The sequence below is a fragment of the Exophiala mesophila genome (assembly GCF_000836275.1).
Source record: "Exophiala mesophila strain CBS 40295 unplaced genomic scaffold supercont1.6, whole genome shotgun sequence".
NCBI lineage: Eukaryota > Fungi > Ascomycota > Eurotiomycetes > Chaetothyriales > Herpotrichiellaceae > Exophiala > Exophiala mesophila.
Genome location: NW_015622509.1, coordinates 649,326 through 675,866, shown reverse-complemented (window position 1 = coordinate 675,866; position 26,541 = coordinate 649,326). Strand labels below are relative to the sequence as shown.

The following is a 26,541-nucleotide window of genomic DNA, read 5'->3' as shown; positions in this document are numbered from 1 at the left end:
ATGAGTTTAGTCACATAGAGGCGCAGTGGTACACCATCCAAAGGTACCTAGTAATTTACTCAACCACACTCAGAGTCAACTAAGGGCGATCTGCACATCTGCACATCTCATCGTATCCTTGTAAAGGAGGCCATCTGAAATGTGACCGCTTATCTACTCGGTTATGCGTCAAGATCGGACCCATCGGTATTGTTTACTGGAACATGTATGCAATAGTGGAATCCACCAGTCCAACCGGGATCGACCATGTGGCAACCCACTGGCCACCGAATCAACAAGTCATCAACGCCGCTGCCAGCACCAAATCTCAGGGGGAAATGAACTTGTGCCAACACAATCAAAGACATGCTACGTGGTCCAGATGACATCCATGACGCTGAATTTGGCGACAAGTGGATGAGGGGCCGCCCCAAGCCCAAGGTCAAAGTAGAATTTAGCAGCATATCGCAGACTAAAGCCGAGCCATGTCCATGTCCATATATAGCCGATAGCCCTCGTCATCCCTAACAAGGTATTGTGAGTCGCTGTCTAGTCGGGATAGAAGAGTTTGGAGGGAGATATTGGCTTACATGTGTCACAAAGACCTTTCTTTCTCGCATAGTAGATGGCAAAGTCCTCTATAGTAATTGCGACAGGCTGAACCATGAAAAACATAAATTGGTACCTGATCGCTTCATGATATGTCATGTTCAAAGACCCGGCATGATGAATAAGAGCTGACACCAAGAAACCGTTATACAACTGCAGATACCGTGAGAAAGAGCTTCCCTTCTTGGCCATCGTCAGGGCCAAAAGCACTGAGCTGCTGGTTTCAAAGGTACGTCGAAGAAATTGATGCCTTGAGAATTGTTAGTACAGAGTTAAAGAGAAAAGAGAGACAATTTTCAGCACCAACAACGACCCCAGATATTGCGCACAGTGTATCCTCTTTTGATAAAGGAGCCATAAATAGGCGGCCACGATTGAGGAGAGGAGAAACCTGTCCCGACTGCGACAACGGCCAGGATATAATAGCCCAGAGCCATCGAGAACCCGCTATGAAAGCCGCGGAGCCAACCATACATGAATTGTTCCCTCAATGGGAGGCTGAACAAATTTGGAGGTGGACCGGTGGTGCCGAAGGGGCTCGAACGGATAAACCATTGGTAGAAGTCGATAAAGAGGTAAGCAGCTCCTGCTTTGATTAATTGTGTCAGGATAAACTGCCTAAGCATCGTCAGAGCCAAGCCTGACTTGGACAGCAAAGAATTCAATCACCGTCTCGAAATGCCATGAGGAACATGTTCAACATTCTTCACACGCCAATCCCAACCAATGCCTCTTGTGGTGCAAGCCAGCTCCAGGCTCCATTTGAACTTTTGCCAGAGGGACATCCGATTGATCTCATCCGTAGTCTCGACGTGTTTGTCAGGTCCAATCCTGTGGCAGGACTGCTCGGGTATTCTCATGACAGCAAAGTCAACGTATTTGGCAATGGCCATAACAACGTTGACGGCAGTGAGGTAGTCCTCTTCTGGAGAGCCTGCTGTATGCTGACGAACATTCCATGCCAGTAGTAACAGAGGCGGCAGAGCAATAACATTTCGGAATTGTCCTTGAGGGAAGAGGAGCGAGGTGACGCCTATCAAAGTACAGCCTGCTTGGACGAGACCTGTGGGATAAACAGGTCGATTCGAGGATGGAAACCATTTTGGGTCCATCCTGAATTGACAGTAGCACTTAGTAATGCCTTCAGCAGAGCATTTGAGAACATTAGAAATGATTCTTAGACTGTTGAGTCATTCATATTTGTGAAGGGAGACAGGCTCGTATCCCGAATGCGAATACGAGGATGGATGTGAGGCAGCATCGGTCAGGCAACTACCTTGGGAAAAATCTGTTCAGTTGAAGAATCACTACAGCCGCAGGGAGGAATGGAGGACAGACAATTCTCATTATGCAAACCTGTGAGCAAGACGAGTGCTCATCACCTACCTGTGTCGTTTCTTGTGCACGAAATGAAGGCGAAAAGCACGGTGTTTCAGTGGTTGTCAGCCAATGCAAGTGTGTCATTGATGACATGCATGGAGAAGAGATGGCGTGGACATTTGTCCACGTTGCAAGTGGGCGCCAAGACTGCGCATGAGCCGCCTTCTTGCAGTTGCCGTTGGTACCCAAGAAGGCGACCAGAACAAATAATGTGTCAAAGTGCAGTACTTGGGAGGAGAATGAAAAAGGGTGCATTGACTGACGTTGGTCTGGCCTGCAGAAGCGTTTACATGATCCAAGGCTCCTCATAAATGGAGTCTTTGGTTCCGAATACCTACAGACCTGTAGATGAACGGATGAACAGATGTTAGCCGACAACAACATCTCTTCTTCAGACAGACCATCAGGTACCGAGTTGCCATCTACGGCGTAGATTACGTTTGATGTTTAGGCTACAGTCCACTGGCTTGAGTATTATCCGCCAATGATCCCTTAGGAGAATGCTTGAGGGCTCGAACGCGCCCCCTAGGCGACTCGCACGACAGTCTCGATGTTGAAGCCACAGGGGATGAGAGAGCCTGAGGCACCCCCTCGCGCCCCCTACTTCTGGCCCTTAGGCTCTGGGAAAGGGGGCACCACTGGGGCTCAACTGCACTTATGTTTTGGCTTGCCTCTTGACGCACGCATGCCTAACCTTGTCCTGCGCCTTGCCTAGAGTAGACGTTAGTCTATAGGCCGCACTGTCCGACTATAAAAGTTTACTGCTGTATCTGGAGACTTTGGTCCGCCGCCTAGACGCTCCCCAATGCCGCCATCCCCTAACACGAGATCCCCAGCTGCATCCCAGTGCTTAGTGCCTACTCCGGCTCCCACTACTACTTCCCTCCCTCCATTTACCCGCCACCGACCCATTTCTTTTTTTACCTTCTCTACTTACCCTCGTCTTCCGTCTTTCCACCATCCATCAACAACTCCTTGACAAACTCCATCTTCAATCTCTCCACTCCAACTCGTTTTTTTTCTGTTTGTCGTACATTTTCCGCTTCATGTGTTTCTAGTATCGAATCTCCTCTCCTCCATCCCCTCCTCATTGATCGGTCGCCTTGCGCGCAGCAACCATGGGTTTGCCGTAAGTTGCCCTCCAGCAAACGCCCTCCCCGCTCGCTTTGAACAGTTTTTCCGCTTCCGCAGCTACGCGTGCCTGCCTTGCGCCAATGGCAATCGCCATCCAACTCGAGTCTATCGCAACCATTCTTGAATCATCAGAGGCTAACATTGGGTTCCATCTAGTATGTTCCGAGAGCCCGATGAGGCCATCGCCGAACAAGCCGCCGCAAAGCTCGACCATGTTGCCGCCACCCGCCGTTCCACAATCCGTCGCGAATCCTCAATTCGGCCCCATCGCCAATCATCAGGCGATGGCGCTCGCCTCAGCCCTCGGTCTGCAAATGACCACAGAGTTAGAAGAATGATACGCATGATGGTTGGAGAAGATCCTGACCTGCACTCCCTCCCCCCTCTACGCCACCTCGACGACTCTATGTCGAGTATTGAAGCTCAGATCCAGGATTTGCGCCGAGATCAACTCGAACGGCCATTGGATCGTCTGCGCGACCGTCTCCTGCAGCCAATCGACAATGCTCGCGATCGCGTCACCATCGAACGTCTCGATCCCGATTTCATCGAGGTCATGGACCACTTCAGGAGCCATGCTGACACCCCCATTCCTCTAATTGATACCGATTATGCTTTTGGGGAGCCCACATCCAACATGCAGGAAACCGTCTCACAAAACCTCCCGCGACCATCCAGAGAATCTGGACTTCGATTTGAGGTTATCGCCTCTCCCCACCCAGACAGCGATACCACCCGTCGCCGTCGTCTTCGCCCACACCGTACTACCAGCCAACGAGAGAGAGGCCTAAGATCCCCCCATCGAAGCAGGTCGCCATATTCTCTTGCCGTTCAGGGGTCATCCGGTGATGACGACGTTCAGGCCAGCGCGCCAAACAGTGCAGCCTTGACTCCTGGCTTTGCCCCCGCTCACGGTCCCTTGCGTCCACTTTCTCGAGCCGCCGACGATCAGCCCTTCCAAGACGTCGACGTAACGCCCGTCTGGGCCGCTCGATTTTCCCCAGACACCCCACCTCTAGATCGAGATTCTTCTTCCTACCCAGCCCTTCGCCGTGTCAATCACCTTTCACCACGTCCCATCAATTCGGGGCCAAGAGTGGATGGACTAGGAGATCGGATGATGAGCCCAAGTCCAAGTTCCGATTCGCACGAAGAGGAGAATTGGAACGCTCTCTTGACTAGTATCCCACCAGGAAGAGCAAGTAATGCTACGTCTTTCATGTCGTCCCGATCCGACTCACGAACCGAGTCTCAGCGCTCATCCCAAGCTGCCACATCGGCAACTAGTTTTGGAGAAATCGGAGCCGACGAATCCTGTGACTTGGACCTCCCTTTCGGCATTACCTACGATCAAGTTCGGGAGATACGCGCAAGCCATGGACGAGGACCAAGACCAGCTCCGTCACGACTGACTGACTCGAGGTCCTTGGACGCCTTTCGCCGGCAATTAAATCGGCCCCGGGATCAGCCTCGCCCCGCTAGCCAGTCAAGGGAGAGCTTGTCTCCTGGCACTGACGAGCTACGCGTCTTTTCGGATATCTTGCAGCGAATGCAGAGGAGGGAGGAGGTTCCAGATGGAATGTGGGCCGCCGTGGGCCTCTCGCCTGATGTGGTTCGTTCCCACGCCATATAAATCCGGTTACACGTCTACCAAGAGACTTTGTTTTTCTACGCAGGCTCGCTCGAGCCGCACACGCAACACATGTTGGATCGTGGACAGCAAACAATTGTCAAGATATCCAACGAAGCCTGTCGCTCTCACTCTCACCCTCGCCATCGCCATCGCTACCACCCTCCAACGTCACACCCAAAAGCCACTTTTCTCAACAGCCATACCTGGCTTTCTAATCATCACCGACAAAGAAACGGCTGGGCCCTTCTTTGCCATGCTTCCATTTTCGTACCGGCGACATGCGGCGCAATTTTTGTACAGCGCAAGGAAAACGTCACGATGGGAGGAGTAGAGGGAGGGCAAAATGACCATTTTCCGGCCATGTCACACTCTGTTATACTGTAGTTATGCCAGGTCCACGGCCGTGACAATCGATCCGTCAATTGGTTGCCCCGAAGTGGGACTTGTGTCATTCATTCTTTACATCTTGTCTTGCTGTGTCGACGTGTGTGTGAGCCGTTGTGGGAGTTCTCCTTAAATAACGGGTATGACGGTTCCTGGCCATGATAGGCACGCAGTGTTGATCTCGTCTAAATGCTTCAATCTCCTGAACCACCAACACTCTGTGGGATACCGTACTAGATCACCAAAATACTCGTACCCATTCACATTCACATACCCACACCGTCGGCGGCGAGCGCAGCAATGCTATCCATTCTCAGCATCCTCTTTTTCCGTATATCGTCGTCGTCAGCTTCGTAGTCGCCACGAGCAAATTCCTCCTCGATCTGACCCTCGACCTTGATGACGTCCTCGCTAAGCCAGGAGTCGTCGTGCTGGCTGACGATGATTTCCTGGACGGGGAGGCGATTGGCCATGACTTCCATCGCGTTGCGCATGTCACTTTCCTGGGTGCGCTTGAGGCTTTCTTCGAAGGAAGAGGAGATGCCGGCGGCAAAGTTACGCTTTGCGACTCGCTCAGTGGCGGTGTCGATATCGGTTTCGACGAACCAGACTTCGTCCATGAGGGCGTAGGCATCGCGCCATCCTTCGGCGTCTAGCGCCGTGTACAGGCCCTCGAAGATGACGATCCTCGCCGTCGGCGGGATCGCTATATCGTTCGCCACGGGGTCTTTGACCTTGTGGTCAAAACTCGGCGCGTAGATCGTCCGCGTCTCCGGCGAGATCGGCCGTCGCACTTTGGCCACTAGCCCCAGGTAGCTCTGTGCATCAAATGTAAAGGCCGCCCCGCGCCGGAAAATGGCCTCCTCTGCGTTGGGCATCTCTGACAACTGCTTGCGCGTCAGGTGGTACCCGTCCAGCGGAATCACAAATGCAATGTCTGGGTGTGACGAGTCGGCCGAGGTGGGAGAATTTGGGAATTTGCTATGTTGGTCATGGTGGTACCGTTTGTTGACGCCCGATGCCACACTGGCCGCCAGAGTCGTCTTGCCGCTGCCGGGGATGCCAGAGATGGCTATCAAGAGCCGTTGAGACAGGTCACATTTTTGGAAGAGTTCTGTGATGGTTTGTCAGTCATGAGATAGGTCAAAGGCGAAGGTATGTTGGGGCGAGCAAAAGCAATACACCTACCCCAAGTCTTGTCGGCCAATCGATCGACATGCTTATCCATGGCCTCGGATTCAGTTGTGTAGGCCTGGCTAGAAACTGATGGTGTGGTGAAGATCAAGGGACGGCCACAATGAGATTTCCCTACCTCGAGTTCTGGAACATGAAGAGTAGACCCAGTTTGTAGGTAGGCCGAGGAATCGTTGATGCTAGAGAAGCATCTAATTAGAAGCTCGATCTTTTTAGTCCGAGTCTTAGCTCATTAAGCCCGTTGGCATTCGCTTGGAGGTAGGTATCATAAGAAACTGTCCTCTCAAGAGCTGTTTGGTGCTCGAGAACTAATGTACTCCGTAGTCCGAGTTGTCCCGATTTGAGATAGGTAGCGGGGGGGGATTTGAGGGGAATGATGCGTGTTATATACAGCCAGTGAGTGTGTCGATGCAAATGGATGAGGATAGTTGGTCTAATGATACAGTGCACCACCCAGAGGCCAAGATGACCATGTAAGAGTATGCCAATAACCTCTGGATTACGACCTGTTATCAGTTGAAGGGGAGTTGATATGATATGCAGAATTGGAGGACAACCAACGTCACTTGTCACTCGTGACTTGTGAGTTCCTGGGTTGTTCCTGCCTCCTCCAACTCTCCCCCAACTGCCTCCAAGTGCAGACGCGCGATAAAGATTCCCCGGGGCCGCCCAGGACTTGGCAGTGGACCAGTCACGTGATCAGACCACCTCAATTTGTCCAGGGGCTGGATTAGGCGTCTTCTTACTGGTTCATAACAAAGTTCCAAGCAAACTAATAGCGATCAACCACCCCCAAGACCCCTGTCAACCCCAATTTTTCAACAATTCCAGGGGCTCGTTTTTGCGAGGCCCCGTCCACCTAATTCCATCTCTACTAGCAGTGGACCTCATCTCATATGCGAACTTCTTGATGGCATTTGGTTTGCAATTTTCGAACTTCACTCCTTCAACAACCTCATTTCTCGACCGGCGTGTATTGTCGAGCTTTTCTTTTTACTAACCATACCAGCGTCCCTCATTCTCAGTCGTTCCTTTGACCATCGTTGTTCACTTTCAGCAAGTTTCACTTTTCTACCACTCGTTGCCCAGCAAGTTAAAACCTTCCACCCAGTTCCTGTCACGCGTCGAAAGTCGAAACGAACGAACGAACAACCGAACCTACCAAAACAACACACATTGTCCTACCTCTGACACCACTACCTTACTTTCCTTGTCGCCTTCACCATGAAGACGACACTTCTTTTCTCCACCTTGGCCCTCGCTGTGCGAGTTTTTGCCGCTGTTCCTCCCGCCTGTTTACTTAATGCCGTCAACACACAAGATTTACCTGGAGATTTGGATGCTGTCTGTGGTGACGATGCACTTGAGATCCAAGAAGCTATTGCCAGTCTGTGCACTGGTGACAATGTCTCTATAGCACAGTCTGCGTTCATCTCGACGTGTTCTGTTGCTGGTTCTTCTGTTGGTGAGTTATCCCTCGACTCTTCTAGTTGAAGCACCCAGCTTCCCAACCTATCCATGGCACAACACTAACTAAACCCTCCCACAGCACCATACACCGCTACCGCCACCGCCACTAATTCTGCCACTGCAACCGGCTCTGGAAGCTCGACTGCAACCACTGGCGCCTCAGGATCTGGAGGTTCTAGCGCCTCGTCCACCAACAGCGCAGGAGGTTCCTCCGCCACAGACAACGCCGCCGCTGATCCTAAGAAGCAAGTCGGCAGCTTTGCCGCAGCTGCCATCGCCATCGCCGGTGTCGTCTTCGTTCTCTAGACCCAGGGACGTCCTTCACTATCTCTCAATCGCCGGTCCAGGGGTTGTTTGCATCGAGAAATCATGTCGATTTATTGGGAGCCACATCCGCATTTTTTGGCCATCATTATTGGCTGGTGAGCGACTCTTGAGCTTGGGATTTGGATGTTTGGAAAATACACGGTGAGGGGAAGCAACCAGATTTGGACAAACTGGAACCACAAAAAAAGCATATACATACAGTGAGGCCATGTTTTGTCTGGATACTGATTGCATGATCAAGGGGGGAGAAACATCATCCAGTGGCATCGTGTTTGTTCTGAACAATATCATGTTAGTCACGGCGAGATAACTTTGATTCTGCTGCCATTGGATGCGGTCCTGCTTATCTGGTCGGACGGACGCCGTACATTGGATGCTCAGAGGGCAAAGTTATTTGCAAGATGGAGTGGCCTTGAAGCTCTGCACCGACCTGCGGACTCGGTCAAACCAGTTGGCTCTCGAGATGGAACATAGTCTAGATACCCTAGTTTGAGTATAATGCAAATCTCAATCAACCTAAAATTGCACTTTGAAGTCATAGAGGTATATTCGATCTAAGTAGTCTATGGACTTTTTGTGTGCTCGTACAGTGTGTTAGCACGGTGTACCGAGTATCATAAGAAGCGCAGCTCTTCTCTATCAAAGCTGCTACAACGCCAACACATTTGACGCCAACCTAGACCCGGCCACCCATCTAACGACCCAGTACATGGCGCGAAAATCATTTCATTTGCTCCAATGGTTTTTATTTGTCCTTCTCTTGCACGGATATGGGTTGTTTTGAAGCATGCAACGTCCGAAAAAGAAACGTCGTGTTGTTTGGGAGACGCTGGGGACGTTATCGCACAATCATGTCGGACCGCTTGGGACCTGTGCCAATCCACTTGATAGGAATATTCACCTCACGCTCAATGTATTCAATATACTCGCGAGCTTGCACGGGCAGCTCAGCAAAGGTCTTGATACCCGTGGTCTGCGTCTTCCAGCCTTTAAAGGTCTTGTATACCATCTCGATCTTGCCGCCTTCGAGGGCATCCAGGTCGGCAGGGAAGGATGGCAGGAGGTTTCCATCAACCTTGTAGCCTGTAGCGACGCGGATTTCGTCAAAGTCATCCAGGACATCGAGTTTGGTCAGGTTGAGCTGGGTGTAGCAGTTGACAGCCGCCGAGTAACGGACAAGTACCAAGTCGAACCAGCCACAGCGTCGTTTGCGGCCAGTGGTAACACCAAACTCGCGTCCGATACGTTGTAGCCGCTCGCCATAATCGGCGTCGACGGGCGAAATAGCCTCATCTAATTCGGTTGGAAATGGACCTGAACCGACACGGGTGGTGTACGCCTTGACGACGCCGACGACGTTGGAGCCAGGAGCCGACAGAGACTGCGGGCTCAATCCGGCCAGACCGGTGAAGACGCCACCAAGGCCTGTATTTGAACTCGTCACATATGGGTATGTGCCGTGATCAATGTCGAGGAGAAGAGCGTTGGCACCTTCAATGAGGATGTTAGGGGTCTGCTGGGCGAGGGTGCCGTTGGTGCCGATTGTGGATGCGGTGGAGGATTTGGTGCCGACAGCCTGGGCAAGGAGAGGAGTCTGGTCTACGACATAGCGTTGGAGCTCGGCTCGAAGGCCCTGGAGTTTGTTGATTTCGTCTTCGACCGAATACGCTTGCAGCGCTGGTGCGTCAGGGTATGATTTTCGATATCCGGCGTCTAGGTCTCGTAGGCGCTGAATCCATCGTTGTTGCTCATTGACCAACATCCAGAAGGGAACTCCTTTGCGAGCGACCTTGTCGCTGTAAGCCGGGCTATTGGCTGGGTTAGAACAAATGCACATAACATGCTTTCGAGCTTCTCAGACACCATCGACTTACCCAATTCCTTTTCTCGTTGTGCCAATTACACCTTTGCCGCCTTCAATATTCTTTCGCGAGTCTTCAGCTATGCCGTCGACGACACTGTGCAGGTCGAAACAGACATGAGCCCGATCAGAGATGAGAATGCGATCGCGGACACCCTCGAGACCCTTCTGTTCCAACGCAGCTAGCTCTTTGAAGAAACTGGGGATGTGAACAACACAACCGGTGCCAATAAGGTTGACTTGACATGAGGGGTTGATCAGGCCAGAAGGGAGAATGTGAAAGTCGTAAGTGACATCGTTGACGACAATGGTGTGTCCTGCATTGTTCCCACCAGCCGCGCGAGCCACCATTTGAGCCGACGAGGCCAGGATGTCGACAAGCTTTCCCTTGCCCTCGTCGCCCCATTGAGAGCCGAGAACCAAAGTCACAGGCATTTTGACGTAGGATCAGGTGTGATCAGGCGGTAGAGAAACTGCGTCGTCGAGGTGGATGAGGACGGAGATGAAGGAGCGAATCTGTTGTCAGGATATGTGTGCAAACTCGTTTAGAGGGACCGACTTTGCATGCTGATAAGTGGTGAAATTTATCGAGTTCAAAGTACCACTGGCTGTTTGTACATGAAGCGGTGTTGGTGTTTGCGTTTGTTGTTGCAAGTGGAGGATCTCGGAGTCACTGGCACAAGAAACATTTTGCTATGGTGGTGGGGTAGTAGTCGATTCCCGGAGCAATTGCGGGACAGATATCGCCGGTGTGGAAAAAAAGCATGGCGTGCTGCTGACATTGCGTGGGTCGGAAGAAAATTTATGGTGAGCTTGGGGCTTGGGGCTCTTGGGCACCGCAATTGGCGGGTATGGCAATTGAGATCGCCCAGCGTGCCAGGCTCTTCGGGTACCTCGGGCCCCTGAGTGGCTAGACGTTAGGGAAGATTTGGGAATCCGATCGACCGAGGGCTGCTGGGTTGGGGGTCATTTCTTACCCAGGTACCTAAGGTACTTCACAAGGTACCACGCTCGTTCTAAGTTCGATGGTTGGAAGGAATGATGGCCCAGGAGTGATGGTGAAGAGGGTGAGAGGTAATAAGTTTGAGAGTCGCCTAAACATCTGAGTGCACTAACCCAAATGGCTGATGATGTTGCTCTCACAACCTGTGTACTGTAGCACATTTCTACACCGCTTGAAATGGCTCTATCTCTCCAGATTCTTGATGCATGGATGTCCGACCTGCAGGCCGCCACGTGCGTGATAATACCAATCAAAGGAGCACCTTCCCAAACTTCATGTTGCCCCAAAGGAGGTAGGCACAAACAGTCTATGCTGCCATCCGTTGCGACTACCTTGTCCCTCAGAGGAGAAAAAATAAATCAGGTTCCTGGCCAGGCTTGGATGATCCAACATCTTTGAGTCAGTATCAATCTTTCTCCGCCGTTGCCAGCAGCCTTTGCAGCGAGTCGAAGCCTTTTTTGGCATAGCGATCAAGGTCATCGCCATACTTCTCTGGCCCTTTGCCGTCAAAGACCTCCATGGAGAGCCAGCCCCTGAACCCAGTCTGCAAGACAGCTTTGGTGAAATCCTCCACAGGCAAATACCCACCATCATAAGGTAATGGTCGATAGTCGTGACTCCATTGCCCTCGAGGCCGCAATCCACTCTTGTCTGCCTTATTCTTGAGCGGTGGTTGCATCCGGTACGCATCTGAGATCTGGAGGAAGAAGATCTTCTCTGGAGGAATTGTTTTCGACAATTCTAGGCAACTCTGTTCCCATCGCTGAAGCACACTCTCCTTGTCCACATCCTCCAATAATCCAGATTGTGTTGTTGGATCTGCCCATTCTCCTCCTGCACTCTGATATGTGTCGAGGCAGAGTCCGAGGTTGGGTCGGTCGGCTTTCTTAACAACCAGCCACACATCCTTCCAGTTAGGAGCATGAGTCGCCCAGCACCAGTTCTCATACGCTATTCTCTGTCCCTTACTTGCCAGTATGTCTGCTAATTCGGCCAGATCTATCGCCAAGTAATCAAAATCTCCTGAGATGCCTGGAGCGTCTGACGAACCGATCTTTCAGGTTGTCAGCAACCGCTCCTTTCGATCCGCCTGAGGTAGGTGTGTAGGCTGGAGAATGCGGGTATCTTACCTGCAACATGTCCGTGCCAATAGCCTCCATGATACTTGACCATCCCAGGGCGCGGTCGAATGCATCACTTCGCTCAGGGCTGTCCTTTGGCCAGCCTTCAAAGTTGGCAAATGGTTGAAGGATCAAAATCTTGAGACCATGGTGCTCTGTGAGCTTTCGAATCTGTCTACCAACAGAACAGAGAGTCTCATAGTCCTTGGGGTCAATCTCAGTTTTGGTTGGAGAAATCTCTTTGCCGTAGGCCAGAATGTCTGGCATCGACATCTCGATGGCGTCAAATCCAGCCTTGGCAATGGCTGCCAGTTTAAGCGGCAACGAATGCTTCGATTCATCATGGCCTATTGAGCATGATGCAAAGCAGGTTGAGATTTGGATGCCCTTAAAGGCCACCATTGCTACTAGAATTTGATGAGTAGCTCGACCAGGCGATTTGTAATATCAGTTATCGTCTACAAATCTCTTTTTCAGATACAACGTGACGTCAGATGCGCGTCAGGACGTAGGCCACGATATGGAAAGTTTTCGACAATATAAGGGCTCTAGAAGGATGCGAAATCTTGGTGCACGAATCTAATGGAATCCGCAGTCTGTATTCTCCATCCTGAATCATGATCAGCTGACGAGTCTCGCTCGCAGGAACAAAAAGGTGTATCGAAGGCCAGCAGAGAACTCTATGGTTGAATGTATGATCTACGTGTCGTGGTCCTTGAAGTGTCATAGTACATGTCGAATGTGCCGTGATATGAGTTCAAGGCATCAGCTTGGGCCATGGCCTCCTTTAGATTACGGTCTCATGCATCCACAGTATAACTAACCCGACTGGTGCCCTTACTGCGACTGATCTTCTTGACGCCGACCTTGCCGCATAAATCGGTAGTGTCGACATGTGTGCCGCCACAAGGATAGACCTCGGCACCGATGATTTTGACAACACGATATTTCTCACCTTCTGCTAACTTGATCCCATCTCCATTCGGGATCAGTCGCTCCAGTCCGTTCTTCTTGAAGTCGTCCTCGTCCCAAAAGTCAATCTCCACTGGCATGGCCGCGGCCACATACGCATCGAGCTTTTCCTGGATGGGGGGTTTCCATTTGCCGTCGATCAGACCTTTAAATTCACACGAGGCCGAGTCGGGAAAATGTGATGCTTTCAACTCGTCGAATCCCTCGATGTCGTGTTCGAGAAGATGTCGCACTGCAGCACCCAGCACGTGGCCTGCAGTGTGGTACTTGGAATAGAGTGTCCGTTTCTCCACATCGATGCTCTGTTCGACCGTCTCCCCGATCTTGAACACCTTGTCCGTATCGGCAAAGCGGCCTAGATGTAAAACTTGTCCTTCGTTGATGGCGTCCATGCGCGCCGTCGAGACAATGAACTTGGCCCCGTTGCTGGAGGAGGCGATCTCGCCTACGTCCGAGGGTTGGCCTCCCCCTTGAGGATGGAAAATTGTTGCTTCGGTGGTGACGACGGTGTCATCTTCAGCGGCCGTCTTGAAAATGAGGCGATTTGCTTCCGCTAGAGCCGAAAAAGGTATGATTGATGTGACTGTAGTGTTGAGTTTGTACAATTTTGCGTTTGTTTGAAATGATAGAAGCGTCCGCCCTATTGAAGACGACATGTTCTTTGGGATAATATAAAATGTTGAGCGTCGTGTAAAAAGTCGACAGGCTTTATTTCTGTAGGTGGTGGTCCAGAAAAGAACAATTCTGCAATTGATATATTCGGAATTAAGAAAAAGGTGCTTGCTGCTCAGTGTCACGTTGATAACAGTTTATAATACGCCGATGAACTATTATGACACATGTAACAGGGTAACATACGTTGACAACCAATGTGCTGGGAGAAATATACAGAAGTAAGTGGAAATGGTTAAGTCGACGGAAGGGCGCTGTTCAGTTGTAACCCTCAAAGACTGATGTGACATTAATCTCTCCGCCTAGACACCTAGAGCAGACCCAGGTTGGTGAGCTATGAACACCCACGCATCGTAGCGAATTTCAAGTGTATTCCCTTTTGGACCAACGCTGTCACCAGGGTTGATTACATAGAATAGTTCTTGACTCACAACTTGCCTGTACTGGTAGAGATGAATTTGAGGAAACGCGCCAAGATAAAAACATGTGACTGCGATTTGTGGGGGACGGAGAAGGAGGAAGGAGCGATGAGAAGGGTCCAAAAGGGAAGGCCTGGCGAGAGGAATTTCGCGTCTATCCTGGACTGCGTTCGAGATGCCACGTCTGTTCTCCCATTTATGACCCAGGCATCTCTCATGGTCCTTTTTCCATCGCTCTTGAAAACAAGGTGACAATGGCATCATCATAAAAACACACACTCGATTTCCTTCATCTGCCCGTCATGTCGCAAGATCCAGACACGCCGGCTTCGGGTTCCCCCTTGTCTGATATTGATTCAGATGAGTTCCCTGAAGACGTCAAATTCAATCACCACCGTTCGCGATCACACTCCCGCGACTCGACCATCTCGGCGTCAGACGATGGAACCACCTCTCCATTGAGTCCTACTGCTCGTCACGTCGGAGTTCCTCCAGCCAAGCGACGAAAGACAGGCAACTCGAGCTATGATCACGCCACACCCCAGTCAGCCTCAACCATCATCCCTCCCCGCTCGCCAACAGGATCAATCTCAAGCGATACTGATGGCTCAGTACCTACATCGCCGTCGTTTGCCAACCTTGGGCCTACCCATCCTCTATCGACTGCCTATGCTGCTGCACAAGCGAACCCGGACAACCCAGAACTAGGAGACTATGTCCAGGTGACCAAATGTCTGTGGGAAAAGTGTTCCGACCGAGAACAGGGCAATATGGATAACCTAGTCTCCCACATCAACGATGTTCATATCATCCCTCGTCAGAAGAAGTACTACTGCGACTGGGAAGGCTGCATCCGAAAAGGCCAACCCCACACTAGTGCCTACGCGCTCAAAGCACACATGCGAAGCCACACCAAAGAAAAACCATTCATGTGTCAACTCCCAGAATGCGATCGCAGTTTTACAAGATCCGACGCATTGGCCAAACACATGCGGACTGTCCACGAGACGGAAGCTTTGCGACCTAGTGATCCTGTCCCCCGAGGTCACACCGGTGGCATCTCTAACGGAGGTGCAGGTGCAGCTCCAATGAGGAGGCTAAAGCTCACCATGGGAGGTAAAAGCAACGGAGAGAAAAAGTCGAGTTTGTTAGGGGACCTACCGCCCCTACTCACTCGATATACAGCATCATTGCTAGGGATTCACCCCGAGGATGTTGAAATGGCAGATGTTGATGGATCGGAAGAGTTGGCAGATGCCGTCGATATCGACAGCGTGCCGTTCTCCTTGCCAATCGCTGAAGACTTCTACCCGCCTGAGATCTGGGCTGACATGGAAGAATACGAACGCACACTTCCCCCTTCTCAATATTTCCGGCTCCTGCGCCGACAAATTCACTGGGCCGAACGAGAAGGTCGGGAGCTGCAACATCAGCTGGAGCTGAAGCGAATGGAGGTTGAGGATTCCAAGGGTCTGATCTCGAGAAAGGGAGCTGGAGATGAGAAGGGAGCGGATGAGAACCGGAAACTGGCAGCCCAGGCCAACGAAGAGTTGCTCGACGCGCTATTGCGGACTGAAGCCGCGCACGTGGCGGAAATGTTCACAGGAGAACCAAATTCGTTTGATGGCCAGACCCCATCACAGATCATCAAATCATTGGAACAACTTACCGCGAAGGAGACAGCAGAGGCCAGCTGATTTGGAGTATGATTTCGGCTCGACAGTATACCTGAAAGTAATCTGCACGTCGGGCTAGCCAATGCCATGAAATATTGATTATTGCCTGGCAATCAGTTTTCATATTGACTCGCTCGGCAACCTGCTTACAGGGCTGTGACTATATGGACTTCAAACGCGAAAAGGAAGACGTGGATGTAAGGGAGGTTGTTGAGGTGGCAGTGACTCGTCTGAAAATGGCCTAACCGGTCAAGAGTCCACGGGGATCACGTCCTTGAAAATGTCCGCAGGCTGGCTGCGTCTTGCTATACGATGATATTTCGTGGGGCACGAGGGGAGGCACGGTGACGCACAACTTGGGCCTGAGTGGAGCAACGAGGATATGGATGGTCCTCAAAAGGAAGGGCAGAACGGTCGTTGATAGGGAGAGAGCTTCTCAGAGCAATAAACCACGCAACTGGAACCTGCAGTAGTGATACGAACCACTCGGTCTCGGAATCCTGTAGTCCATGGTGATGTTGCATTGCATGCATGATGACCGGATCGATTGGCGGGCCATGATTCAACACGAGCTGCACATGGGCTGAGGCTTGAAGCCACAGGTTTGGAGTCAATGACAGAGACCAGCCTGGGAAAGGAACCCCAATAATCAATGAGCCCAGCTTACGCTGATTTTTTCGTCGCTGTGGCGCTGCAAACTGACTGCATGAGAGCTTCATGTAGGTATGCTGTGGTCGGTAGGCCGTACGCTCGGTGGCCGTCGAGAGCAGCGGCCACAAAAACGCAGCACAGCCTCTATGTCTGGAATGACCCACAATCACCACCCACAAAGGCCATTGTCAGAGATGTCCTTTAGCAGCCCAACGAGGCTTAGACAAGGAGCAAAGGCAACTTGCATTGCATTGCATATGCATATCGAATACACATACGTGCCAGGAGATTACAATCTTTATCCCAAGACTGCTTGGGATATGTATGGGTAGTTTTGGTGGAGAAAAATGCCAATTTGTGGGGGTGTTTACAGGTACAAAGGCCTCAATTATGAGTCACATCCAAATACTACGGAGTTACTGTGAAATTGATGAGAGCAGGCCACACAGGTGTAAATTGGGATCCGTACATGCCGTAGCATGGAGATCCGTGGGGAGCAGTCGGCACAGATGATGCCACACAATCGTAATTCTCTAACGGTAGTTACCAAGGAACTGCTGCCACAGATCCAGTCGCAACTGCCGTTTTGCCGTCGGTTGCCTGCTGTGCCTGCCTTGGGAATTATGGATTTCTAACAAAGTGGATCAAGGAGGAGTGAACAAGGAAGGTGAGATCGATGATGGCCAAAACCCGCATATGCACTGCTGCTTTTATTTTCCCACCACGAAGAGACTAGCGTAAAAGTCGGCATGTTCCCAATTGAGATCATTGAGCCACACATTGTATCTATCACTAGCCACAGAAGCCCAAAGTTCATACCGAAGCAATTGCACAGGTCTTGACTCGCAACAACATAGAGTGTCATGACTTCCCCATGAGTAACAAGCAATTGATCATTCTTATCGAGTGGCTGTAGCTCCGCAGAAAATTTTCATGTCCCCTTAGTTGAATATATCGTCTGGACGATTCGTAGCTCTAAAGCTGACCTCGTCTTAGAGAGCCACTATCTTGTCGACTTCTTGCTCCAGCATGCTTTTCAAAAGACTTTGTCCTCTCCGCCACATCGTTTGCGATATCCAGCAGTCGGGTATTCTCCGTGCGTAACTGAGCACAAATACTTGGTGAGGAGTCAAGAGCTCCCAAAAGTATGATTTTAAGTACCTGGTGGAAGAAAGACATGAAAGATAATGAGATGGGGCCTTGAGATCTGATCATCGTCTGACTGAGACCAATTTTGGCTAGCCACGAATCCAAAGAATCTAGCAGACTCATCTTCTCTGGAAGTAGCCGAAGAGCGTCGTCGACCATCATCACAGACGACACCTTGCTGAGAAACCCCAACATCAATGCAGCGATGCTGACTAGCTCTTTCCGCACATCGGGCACGATCGTACGGAGACTCTGAGAAGTGACAGAATCTTGAGGAGGCGAGAACAAACATTCAGAAGCTGACGTCGCGTTTGGACCGGTAGGTATCGAGGACTCAGCGAACTTGCATGGGGCGGAAAAGAGCTTGATGATGAAAACATCCAGGAGCGGTAGTTGGTCATGTTTTGCTGATACTAGTTTGTTTGCCGTAGTCAAACCAGGTCTTGCCTGGCACTCGTGCATAATCCCAAGCCCAAGAATGATATGCTGGGCCATTGCAACATAGTTCGCTCGCACTTCCTCAATGCTGATAAAGATCTGGCAGCAAAGGAGCGCTGACTTCAATCCATCGGTGTCTGGAGTCGAAATACTGGACACCAAACTTCGTAGGAGCCATACAGTATTGTTGGAGGCCAAAGTCGGCGTTGGCGGTGATGTGTTCAGAGACAGATGTTTGATCGTGTCCCAATATCTCTAGGTTTTCCCGAAGGGCTCTGAGGGACATAACTGCGTGTCGTATGGGCGGATCATTCAAACTTGCTTGAAGAACTTGCCTGGCTTCTTCGTCGCAGGGGAGCTTCACGTCAAGCATCGTCTTTGTTGAGAAATAACGGTTCAGAATATCAATATCTTGCTGGCTGATCTCCATGACGCTAGTAGGGAGGGACTGGAAACCAAATGCTGCCTCGCATTCGCCAGCACGATCTTCATCAATACTCTTTGTGGAGACAATTTTGAAGGGAGACTCGTAGCCATCGCAAGTCCGATGAGTGTCGACACACTTTTTGCAGAATGGCTTATTTTCATCGCATTTGACTTTCCTGATTCTGTTGCTAAGTGAGCACAATGACCACAGAGGTAACCTCCCATTGAAGTTGCCAGAGGTGGGATTCAGAGTGGCGGGAGACTTTAGACTTACCTGCATGTGGCACAACCAGTTTTCACCTTTGTTCTGGATTGGATCTTCCGCCTGCTGGCATTGGGATCTTTGGCCATTCACATATGTCGCGCAAAGCTCCAATGGCACCAGACGAGGAACCATGGTAAGTGAAGAAACGGAGAAGATGAACCGAACGATCGCACCAGACTCTTCATCAGAGCTATGGAGGTCCTGTAGGCCCGTGCCTATCAGGTTGTTGAGACTTTATATACAAAAGTGCCAACGCTAAGCTTGATCAGGTATCGAAAGCGAATCGACCAATCATGTTTCCAGTTGCAAAGAGTTTCGTATAATCATTTCCCAAATGCTTGTCAACATGGGTTCACTCAGGGGGTGAACGCTGTCTCAAACAGTTTATATACTGAGGATGTGACCGAAAGGTGCGTACCAAGATGTGTTCTTACACATGTCGAAGCTCATCACCAACTACCTCCGGTCTCCTTCCAAGCCACTCCACGGGTTGACCATGCCTGCATTTACTCTCTACGGTGCTCGGGGTTCGACGAATACCGATCGAGTACGTCTGACTCTGGCCGAAGGTGGCTTTACGGACTATGATATTGTCCTTCTCAATCTTCAGAAAGGGGAACAAAAGGTGGGTGTTTTGGAGATGATAGAGCTCCATTCTTATGTGGGCATCAAATATATTCTAACACTATGGTGCTCAGGGCGTGGAAAACATGAAACGTCATCCGTGGGGGAAAGTCCCTGTTATAACCTTCCCCGAGGGGTTTACTCTTTATGAAAGCCGAGCAATCTGCAATTATCTCGCAAGAAAGTACTCCTTTCCACTAGTACCCGATCTTTCGAACATCGACGCGATGGCAGTGTTCGAGCAAGAGAGATCTGTCGAAACAATCTACTTTGCAGAACCTGCCGGTCAAATTGGGTTCGAGAAATTCGCAAAGAAAATCATTGGGCTGCCTCCTGATGAGGCCGTTGTCTCACATGCACTGAAGTCGCTCGATACGTTTTTCGACATCGCCGATCGCCTCTTACAGCAGAAAAAGTATATGTCAGGGGACAATTTCACTCTTGTAGATATCGACTACATTCCGCTAATAGCAAGACTTTTCGCGTGCGGCTACGGAGATGTTATCACGAGTCGAAAATCAGTGAACGACTGGTGGGACCGCTGTATGAGTCGGCCAGCCATACAGACGTTGTTTGCAGCTGACAAGGAAGCCGCGGCTGCTGCTAGCAAATAGGACACATTCTGTGATGAGACTTGGGTAGGATGAACTGCGAGTCTCATGAGGATACGATTCGTTGTGGTGGTACACTACGATTTCATATTCTTCGCACTCGTATATTCGAATTCGAACTAGCACGGCCAAATCGATGGATATATTACCAATGTCGGTTAGTCACCTATGTGGCCGGCAAAGCAGCGATGAGTCCTCCAAGCCATTGGAGACAGGAACGGTGGATCCCAAATTGGAGCGATGGATATCTCCGGTTCTTGTGGGAGCACGCCCTTTGATAGTTTGTAAGCATGTTGGCATGGTCAAGGTCAAATGTCGATCTCCATGCATCTAGCACAACCTGATCTTGTACCATCAAAGATACACTTCTTTGAAACTCGACAGTAAAATGAACCTCCATGGGATTCGAAGCATGTCTAGCATGCTATCAAATACATCATTATCATCATGATGATAGGTATTATTGCTGTCTAATCTCCAGGATGACGGTCCACTGATCAATTTCTCGATGCGAAGGACAGTACCAGGCATGTGTCGTTCCTGAGGGGAGGACGCCTTGCCAGTTGGAAATATGAGTCACAATTCATTAGAGTTTGAGGGTCCCTGCTTCTCGGAGCAGCGCCTGAGGCCGTCAGTGGCCAGCCTAAGCGGCGGGTAAGCAGCATGTGGACGAAAGGCAAGAAACCGCCCCGTGGTGGAGCCTGGGGGCTCTATGAATGGCTCATTTGGGCGGCAACAGGCATGGATCAGAGTGAAACTGGGCGTTCCTTCTAACCGTGCTGGATTTAGCCTCGCCAAGGCGTCCTCGCACTTTCCCAGCTTCCCGTGGCCCACCACTCCTTCCCGAACCACTCTGAACTACTAAACTTGGCCTTGCGCGCCCTGTTGCCTGAAATTTTCTTTCTTTTTTCCCCTTCTTCACCCCTCATACATTCAACCAGACAACAACATCAAAGACATTCTAGGACATGGCTTCATTCTAGTTATTTTCGTCACCCTTCTATCTCGCTCATAGCAAGATAGACTCAGTCATTTCCCACCGAGTCCTTAGTCACTCCCAATCCCCCCTCAGTCCACAGCCTCCTAACGGAGTTTCTGTGAACAAAGATCTCGCCGCACCCCGCGTCTCGAGCTCTTCACTCACAACCGCAACCATTTACGCGTTGGATTCTACATCCTTCACCACGGATCTAAAGCAAACATGGCGTTCCCCAACCCCAAGATCAACTGCTATAGCGCAGCACTACCCGCCCAACAGCTTCAACCAGGACTTCCAGCTCTTCGCAACCCCGGAGATTCCCTCGGCCTCTCCAACCGCCTCGCGTGCGCAGGTGATATCGAGTACACCCCCTAATAGACTTCAGCAGATTCAATCTCGACATCTGTCCCTTAACAGAACGTCTCCGATCCATTCTACTCAGTCTCCGTCATTAGGGCACCTCACTCACCGGTCTTATTCAAGTCCAACTTTGCAACAGTCACACCCTACCCCGCAAACTCTGCGTCAGATTGCTCACCTACAGCGCCTGCCGCCTGTCCCTCCTTTTCACTCTGCTCCCCGCAAGATCCAACCAGCTCCAGCTCCACAAGGTAGTTTCACCTGGTCGCCTCACCCTCTCCTACCGCTAACTTCTTCAGCTTCAATGTCTGTACTCGATTCGATGTATCTCCCCAGGGGTGACAACGCCTCGGTGGATGACTTCCTCACACTCGACGACGGCTTCCAAGCGTCCAACTTCTCCACGAACACTACTGGCTACGTTGCTCAAGACGGCACGGTATCACCAGCTGACCTGTTTCACGATGACTCTTTGATCATGTCAGCTCCGTCTTCCGTTGCCTTCCCGAATTTGAGCACTCCAGAATCCGGATACCTCGAGTCCCCGGCCACTGGATTGAACACGTCTCCGTTAGATGACGGTCTCCTTGATGCGCAACTCAATTTCAATGATCTCGCTGATCTGCCTCCGCTGTTCCCCCAGGAGGACTTGGACTTCATGTATCAAGCACCAGCGGAAGTCACCGTTAAGCCAGCTCGACCAAGCTCCGGGCGCTCATCATCGAGTGCATCTCCGATGGTACGGCAGAAGTCTTCCCCAGGCCGTCCTCCAACCATTCCGTTCAGCCATGGTCGAAAGTACTCCGGTGCATATGGAGTCTCTAAGGCGCCCAAGCCACGTGCGGCATTACCCGAAATTCATGTCGATTCTGAAGACGACAAGGAAACTGCTAAGCGGAAGAAGAACACCGCCGCCGCACGCAAGTCACGGCAACGAAAGCAAGAATATGCTGAAGCGAGCGAGGCCGAGATTCAACGCCTTCGGGCAATGATCTATCGCATGGGCGGAGATCCAGACGAGGGAATTTGAGATTCCTGTGGCAAGACTTGGTGTCTTGATGAGTCAAACTTTGTTGGAAGGGTGTTATATTGTTTGCAAAAACATTTTCGGACTACAATTGATGCTGTTATCACTCTCGGAGTGGTAGCTTACAACAGCAGCATGACGCTTGGGGTTGGGAATTGTTAGGCTTAAGCCAGGAGGGCTGCCTCCCAACTGCCTCGTCACACAAATATTTTATGGGATTTATTGATTTTTTATTGTTCAGGTTATCATTGGAGTTGATGAGTTGGTCCTACCGGCTGACTCAGGCTTCTCCTACGACCGATGTCGTCTACGCTTCGACGGACCAGGCTACTGCTCACTGTGTGACAACAGATTGAGGTTTCTGTCATTCGGATGCGTCAGACTGATGTTTCGGGTTTTCTGTCAAGCCTCATGGCCGATTCTGATCGTCTCCCTGTTTGGCCAGTTCTATATGCAGCCTGGTTATACTGGGTATGGATTTGTCTTAGGCCACAGGGATTGACTCGTGGCCAATGCCAGTTTTTTTGTCTCTTATATACGATCGCAGCTCATTCCTTTGGATGGCCTGGTTGCGCTACGATTCACGATGCTCGTCCTGCTAGTCAAGACCTTGGATCGATGATGGTAGTTGATCTGTCAAATTTTATGTACTTGTTACTAGCTAGGCAGTTTGATCTGCATGATAGCTCCTCCATATATTGCAAATCATTCATTACACAAATCACTGATCTTTTGAGCATGGACGATTTTGACCAAGGTGTCGCCCAGTTTAATGGAGAGTGTCACGAGTGTGGCTGAGTCACGAGTTTCCTTGTACCTGCGATCTTGGAGTCTTCAGGCCAATGCCTTCAACGCTAAAATGTACAAGGGAGACCTTGTGACTGCGTATTCGTCTCTGTTGATATTGAGGTAGTCGCAGTATCAACAGGTGCTCACTTTATGCGTCAGGGTCAGGAAAAACTCATTGAATCTAGTAAGCCGGAACCGTTCCGCCCGGGGTCAAGCCATTCTGACTAAAATGATGCGGTGTCTGATCTCAAGGCGGCTGGTTCCCAATAAGCTTTTAGTCACCAACTGTGCTTAAAACGACGAGGATTAGAAGAAATAGGTCAGACTCTCTTTAATATCCCATTCATTTGATGTTCGATAGTCATACGACTTTTGACTTCGCCTCAACTTGTCTTACCGCGACGTAAAGCCAAAGTCTACCAACCAGCTCGATCATGTCAGACACTTTTCTATATTCATACCCCTCTCCCCTGGAAGGATATGAGGGGCTGGAGCCGCTTGGTGAGGAGCTCGAAGAGGATGGGAAGTCGTTCAAAAACCCCAAGACTGGGGTCAAGAGCGAGGCATATAACAGATTCACTAGCGGGGTAACCAACGGTCGACGAGGAGGATTCGATGTCCACATTTACTACCACGCAGGCAGTGCCGAACAGACGCAATTCGCGAAAGAACTGAGGGAACGCATCCGACGAGAATTTCCAGAACTGAGGTGCGTGCGACCACGTTTTCTCACTGTGCTCAGGTTAGCGGTGATCGGTAATGATTGACAACTGACCATGACATCAGGATGTACCGTCTTTGGGACAAGCCAATTGGACCCCACACCATGGCCATGTTTGAAGTCAATATCTTCAGCCCGGAACAGTTTGGGGCATTCATTCCATGGTTGGTGATCAATCGAGGCCCGTTGTCTGCTCTGCTTCATCCCAATACGGATGACGACGACGAGCTGCGGTCGCACAGCCAGAGGGCGACCTGGCTTGGTGAAAAAGTGCCTCTGGACCTCTCGCCTCTGAAGAAGATGCAAGAAAAGAAGGAAAGTGAATTGAAAAGTTCAATTTGATGACGTGGGTTCATGGCTGGGGGAAGGCGCTGCCGCGGTCGATGTTGAGGTCGACCTGCTCCTTCCTTGGTAGCCGGTCTGGCCTGGGGACACCTCGTGACCACCTCAACCTCAAGTGAAATATCAACCACCAGTTGACTACATTAAGCCTAAACGGCGGCCGTTAGGCGGTTAGACACGTTCATAACGTCTCTTGGTGTGCTGCAAACTTCACAGGTTCAATCATTCCTTCACTACCCTAGGGTGCCACGGCTGTGGTGTGGCCATATGTCAGTAACGCCTTGCTCGTCACTGACGCACAAAGGACAGACACGTTCTCACAGCCATGCCAAATCTCCTCAGTTCCGCCCACGACCCTGTTCTTTATTTCAACCCTGACCTTGAGTCTGACCTTGCACTTGCATGTCCTAGCAAAGACTTCATAAGCACCAAGACTCAGGCCTCAACCAGCTTTCCCCCATTCCTCTTCGAACAAAACCTATACTACAAGCAATACGACATGGTTCCTCCTAAGTCCCAGAAACGATTTCGATCGAGCACCCTCAGTACCACCATGTCCGCAATTTCTCCAGAACGTGACCTCGATCACCATAACATGACGCAATACGATGCCGAACCTAAGGACCTAAGTGATTCCGAGTTCGAAGGCCCAAATTCACAATTGATAGGGTCGTCATCCTTTAGGGCCACGAAGGCCTTCCAAAAAGGACCCCGGCGTTCTGCAGTGGCAACGTCTAACGGAGAAGCCTCGTCCCTGCGGAAGCTGGTCGACAATCACACGCAGACGAATGAAGGACAAGACGAAGAAAAGGTGATTGCCGGTCCCTCCAATACGCGTGGAAAGCAGCGTTATCAAGCCCCACCCACCGAGTCGAACGACAGTAATAGCACCGAAGTATCGAAGCAAGCTCGTGGTGGACGTTCGCTGGTCGCAACCCCCACAAAAGTCACTGAATGGGAGGGAGAACAAATGCACGTGACATCTTCACTGCGCAAGCTGCGTGGGAGAACGCTGCAACAGCTTAAGCCATTTCAATTCGACAAGGTCCAGCACAACCTCAACACCAAGGGTCAAGTCGTCGATGACCGAAAGATGGAAGAGATCATGGAACAGAGCTTGGAGAAGGATAGACAAACACGATCGACTGGTAAACGAAGCCGTCGATTGAGCTCCGAACAAGGTCCAGAAGTCAAGGGGCCAGAGGAAGGAAAAGCACAAGGCGTTGTCAAAATAGACGCCGGCGACACAGCAGACAAACGCCGCAAAGTGGACAATCAACAGCGAGCTAGGTCAGTGTCATCCACGACGTTGTCGTGTTCCGAGTTGCTCGATGATCCATCTCGGCGGGATAGAACAGTGTTGAAAGTCTGGCTCGACGGCTTCAGCGGAGGAGCAGCACCGTTTCCGCTGAATCAGTGTCAAGAGGTTGGGACGTTTGTCGATAGAATTATAAAGGCATGGGATTGGCAGTTCAATGGAGCCAAATTCTCATACGCGATCGCGACTTTCCCATGGTTAACCGAGGACGCCAACATCGTGATTCGAACTGGCATGACTGAGAGTCTCCAAAATTTGATGGATGAGGTTGACAGAGCCCCAGTGTGGGCAGAGGGAAAGCAAGCACGATGCGAGGTCAAGGTCACGATCTATGTGGAGTAGGGAGGGAGGGACGTTGACAGCAAGTGGGCAGAGATGAACCAGAATGTTAAGCTCAAGATGGCGTTCGTTGGCGAGAGATTGTGGGTGGCGCATGCAACCACGTGTGTGGATGGACCCGGAGATGAGGGCCATGGCCAATTTGTGCACAGATACTGTAATGATAAATGCATTCTCAAGCTCAACGATACACGAGGATCAAATTGGTATGGGGTGGAGCGGAGAGTGGCAATGGGTACAAGGCGCTAGAAGGTTGGAGCGGGCCCCGAACTTCGCTCAAGGCGTCAACTCTTGTGGGATGTCCTTGGAGGAGGTGAGAAGCTAAAGAATAGCTAAGGGCCTGAGGCGCAAGGCAATTGCAGGTAGCCACGCACCCACGATTCAGGAAGAGCGATTATTGACCATGTGGTGGGCCGAGAGGGCCTTTTTGCCAATGTTTCATTCAACGGGGGTGCGGCTTTTAGTAGTTCAGAGAAAATGTGAAACGAGAAAGTTGGCCAGTCAGACTACAGACTGGGAGGGCCAACGTGGACCGTAGCCCCTGAGATGAGATGGAACAGATACTCCGTACTCCGTAGACAAGGGGGAGTGAGAAATGGCCCTCTGCGCTAACCATCCATTAATGAATCATGTGAGTAGGCGGAGTTTGTCGACTTCAAAGTGCACCA

At 50.8% G+C, this 26,541-nt stretch overlaps 12 protein-coding genes across 12 annotated transcripts; 7 read left to right on the top strand and 5 right to left on the bottom strand.

Annotated features, from left to right (window-relative positions):
* Nucleotides 1–348: 348 nt before the first annotated feature.
* PV10_08165 (uncharacterized protein) lies at nucleotides 349–1,700 on the bottom strand (the record flags this gene model as incomplete). Its single annotated transcript, XM_016373145.1, has 4 exons — nucleotides 349–503; nucleotides 570–838; nucleotides 892–1,206; nucleotides 1,258–1,700. 4 exons carry the CDS (start codon nucleotides 1,698–1,700, stop codon nucleotides 349–351), a joined length of 1,182 nt encoding a protein of 393 aa, XP_016220056.1.
* A 1,222-nt stretch (nucleotides 1,701–2,922) lies between these two features.
* On the top strand, nucleotides 2,923–5,707 carry PV10_08164 (uncharacterized protein). Its single transcript, XM_016373144.1, has 2 exons — nucleotides 2,923–3,097; nucleotides 3,259–5,707. Exons 1-2 carry the CDS (start codon nucleotides 3,087–3,089, stop codon nucleotides 4,733–4,735), a joined length of 1,488 nt encoding a protein of 495 aa, XP_016220055.1. The 5' UTR covers nucleotides 2,923–3,086; the 3' UTR covers nucleotides 4,736–5,707.
* PV10_08163 (uncharacterized protein) lies at nucleotides 4,845–6,872 on the bottom strand. Its single transcript, XM_016373143.1, has 2 exons — nucleotides 6,308–6,872; nucleotides 4,845–6,233 (listed from the first exon to the last, which is right to left on the bottom strand). The coding sequence occupies exons 1-2, from the start codon at nucleotides 6,345–6,347 to the stop codon at nucleotides 5,386–5,388; spliced, it is 888 nt and encodes a 295-aa protein (XP_016220054.1). The 5' UTR covers nucleotides 6,348–6,872; the 3' UTR covers nucleotides 4,845–5,385.
* A 294-nt stretch (nucleotides 6,873–7,166) lies between these two features.
* On the top strand, nucleotides 7,167–8,632 carry PV10_08162 (uncharacterized protein). Its single transcript, XM_016373142.1, has 2 exons — nucleotides 7,167–7,778; nucleotides 7,863–8,632. Exons 1-2 carry the CDS (start codon nucleotides 7,538–7,540, stop codon nucleotides 8,087–8,089), a joined length of 468 nt encoding a protein of 155 aa, XP_016220053.1. The 5' UTR covers nucleotides 7,167–7,537; the 3' UTR covers nucleotides 8,090–8,632.
* Nucleotides 8,633–8,638: 6 nt separating this feature from the next.
* Nucleotides 8,639–10,870, bottom strand: PV10_08161 (adenylosuccinate synthase). The gene is made up of 2 exons (XM_016373141.1): nucleotides 9,985–10,870; nucleotides 8,639–9,918 (listed from the first exon to the last, which is right to left on the bottom strand). Exons 1-2 carry the CDS (start codon nucleotides 10,404–10,406, stop codon nucleotides 8,949–8,951), a joined length of 1,392 nt encoding a protein of 463 aa, XP_016220052.1. The 5' UTR covers nucleotides 10,407–10,870; the 3' UTR covers nucleotides 8,639–8,948.
* Nucleotides 10,871–12,667: 1,797 nt separating this feature from the next.
* PV10_08160 (uncharacterized protein) lies at nucleotides 12,668–14,202 on the bottom strand. Its single transcript, XM_016373140.1, has one exon. It carries the CDS (start codon nucleotides 13,721–13,723, stop codon nucleotides 12,896–12,898), a length of 828 nt encoding a protein of 275 aa, XP_016220051.1. The 5' UTR covers nucleotides 13,724–14,202; the 3' UTR covers nucleotides 12,668–12,895.
* Nucleotides 14,077–16,309, top strand: PV10_08159 (uncharacterized protein). The gene has a single exon (XM_016373139.1). The coding sequence runs from the start codon at nucleotides 14,461–14,463 to the stop codon at nucleotides 15,853–15,855; it is 1,395 nt and encodes a 464-aa protein (XP_016220050.1). The 5' UTR covers nucleotides 14,077–14,460; the 3' UTR covers nucleotides 15,856–16,309.
* Nucleotides 16,310–17,460: 1,151 nt separating this feature from the next.
* Nucleotides 17,461–18,129, bottom strand: PV10_08158 (uncharacterized protein; the record flags this gene model as incomplete). The annotated part of the gene is made up of 1 exon (XM_016373138.1): nucleotides 17,461–18,129. One exon carries the CDS (start codon nucleotides 18,127–18,129, stop codon nucleotides 17,461–17,463), a length of 669 nt encoding a protein of 222 aa, XP_016220049.1.
* A 1,070-nt stretch (nucleotides 18,130–19,199) lies between these two features.
* PV10_08157 (uncharacterized protein) lies at nucleotides 19,200–20,001 on the top strand (the record flags this gene model as incomplete). The annotated part of the gene is made up of 2 exons (XM_016373137.1): nucleotides 19,200–19,388; nucleotides 19,462–20,001. 2 exons carry the CDS (start codon nucleotides 19,200–19,202, stop codon nucleotides 19,999–20,001), a joined length of 729 nt encoding a protein of 242 aa, XP_016220048.1.
* Nucleotides 20,002–20,661: 660 nt separating this feature from the next.
* PV10_08156 (uncharacterized protein) lies at nucleotides 20,662–23,088 on the top strand. The gene is made up of 2 exons (XM_016373136.1): nucleotides 20,662–21,588; nucleotides 21,637–23,088. Exon 2 carries the CDS (start codon nucleotides 21,642–21,644, stop codon nucleotides 22,365–22,367), a length of 726 nt encoding a protein of 241 aa, XP_016220047.1. The 5' UTR covers nucleotides 20,662–21,588; nucleotides 21,637–21,641; the 3' UTR covers nucleotides 22,368–23,088.
* A 499-nt stretch (nucleotides 23,089–23,587) lies between these two features.
* Nucleotides 23,588–24,216, top strand: PV10_08155 (uncharacterized protein; the record flags this gene model as incomplete). Its single annotated transcript, XM_016373135.1, has 2 exons — nucleotides 23,588–23,862; nucleotides 23,940–24,216. The coding sequence occupies 2 exons, from the start codon at nucleotides 23,588–23,590 to the stop codon at nucleotides 24,214–24,216; spliced, it is 552 nt and encodes a 183-aa protein (XP_016220046.1).
* Nucleotides 24,217–24,541: 325 nt separating this feature from the next.
* On the top strand, nucleotides 24,542–25,876 carry PV10_08154 (uncharacterized protein; the record flags this gene model as incomplete). Its single annotated transcript, XM_016373134.1, has 1 exon — nucleotides 24,542–25,876. The coding sequence occupies one exon, from the start codon at nucleotides 24,542–24,544 to the stop codon at nucleotides 25,874–25,876; it is 1,335 nt and encodes a 444-aa protein (XP_016220045.1).
* Between the last annotated feature and the right edge of the window lie 665 nt (nucleotides 25,877–26,541).

Bases quoted from the DNA above. Each gene is read 5' to 3' on its own strand.
- PV10_08163 (XM_016373143.1), bottom strand. From the start codon at position 6,347: ATGGATAAGCATGTCGATCGATTGGCCGACAAGACTTGGG. The intron at 6,234-6,307 runs GTAGGTGTATTG...AAACCATCACAG, and splicing joins ATTGGCCGACAAGACTTGGG to AACTCTTCCAAAAATGTGAC.
- PV10_08162 (XM_016373142.1), top strand. From the start codon at position 7,538: ATGAAGACGACACTTCTTTTCTCCACCTTGGCCCTCGCTGTGCGAGTT. The intron at 7,779-7,862 runs GTGAGTTATCCC...ACCCTCCCACAG, and splicing joins TGTTGCTGGTTCTTCTGTTG to CACCATACACCGCTACCGCC.
- PV10_08161 (XM_016373141.1), bottom strand. From the start codon at position 10,406: ATGCCTGTGACTTTGGTTCTCGGCTCTCAATGGGGCGACGAGGGCAAG. The intron at 9,919-9,984 runs GTAAGTCGATGG...CCCAGCCAATAG, and splicing joins ACAACGAGAAAAGGAATTGG to CCCGGCTTACAGCGACAAGG.
- PV10_08160 (XM_016373140.1), bottom strand. From the start codon at position 13,723: ATGTCGTCTTCAATAGGGCGGACGCTTCTATCATTTCAAACAAACGCA.
- PV10_08159 (XM_016373139.1), top strand. From the start codon at position 14,461: ATGTCGCAAGATCCAGACACGCCGGCTTCGGGTTCCCCCTTGTCTGAT.
- PV10_08156 (XM_016373136.1), top strand. From the start codon at position 21,642: ATGTCTGTACTCGATTCGATGTATCTCCCCAGGGGTGACAACGCCTCG.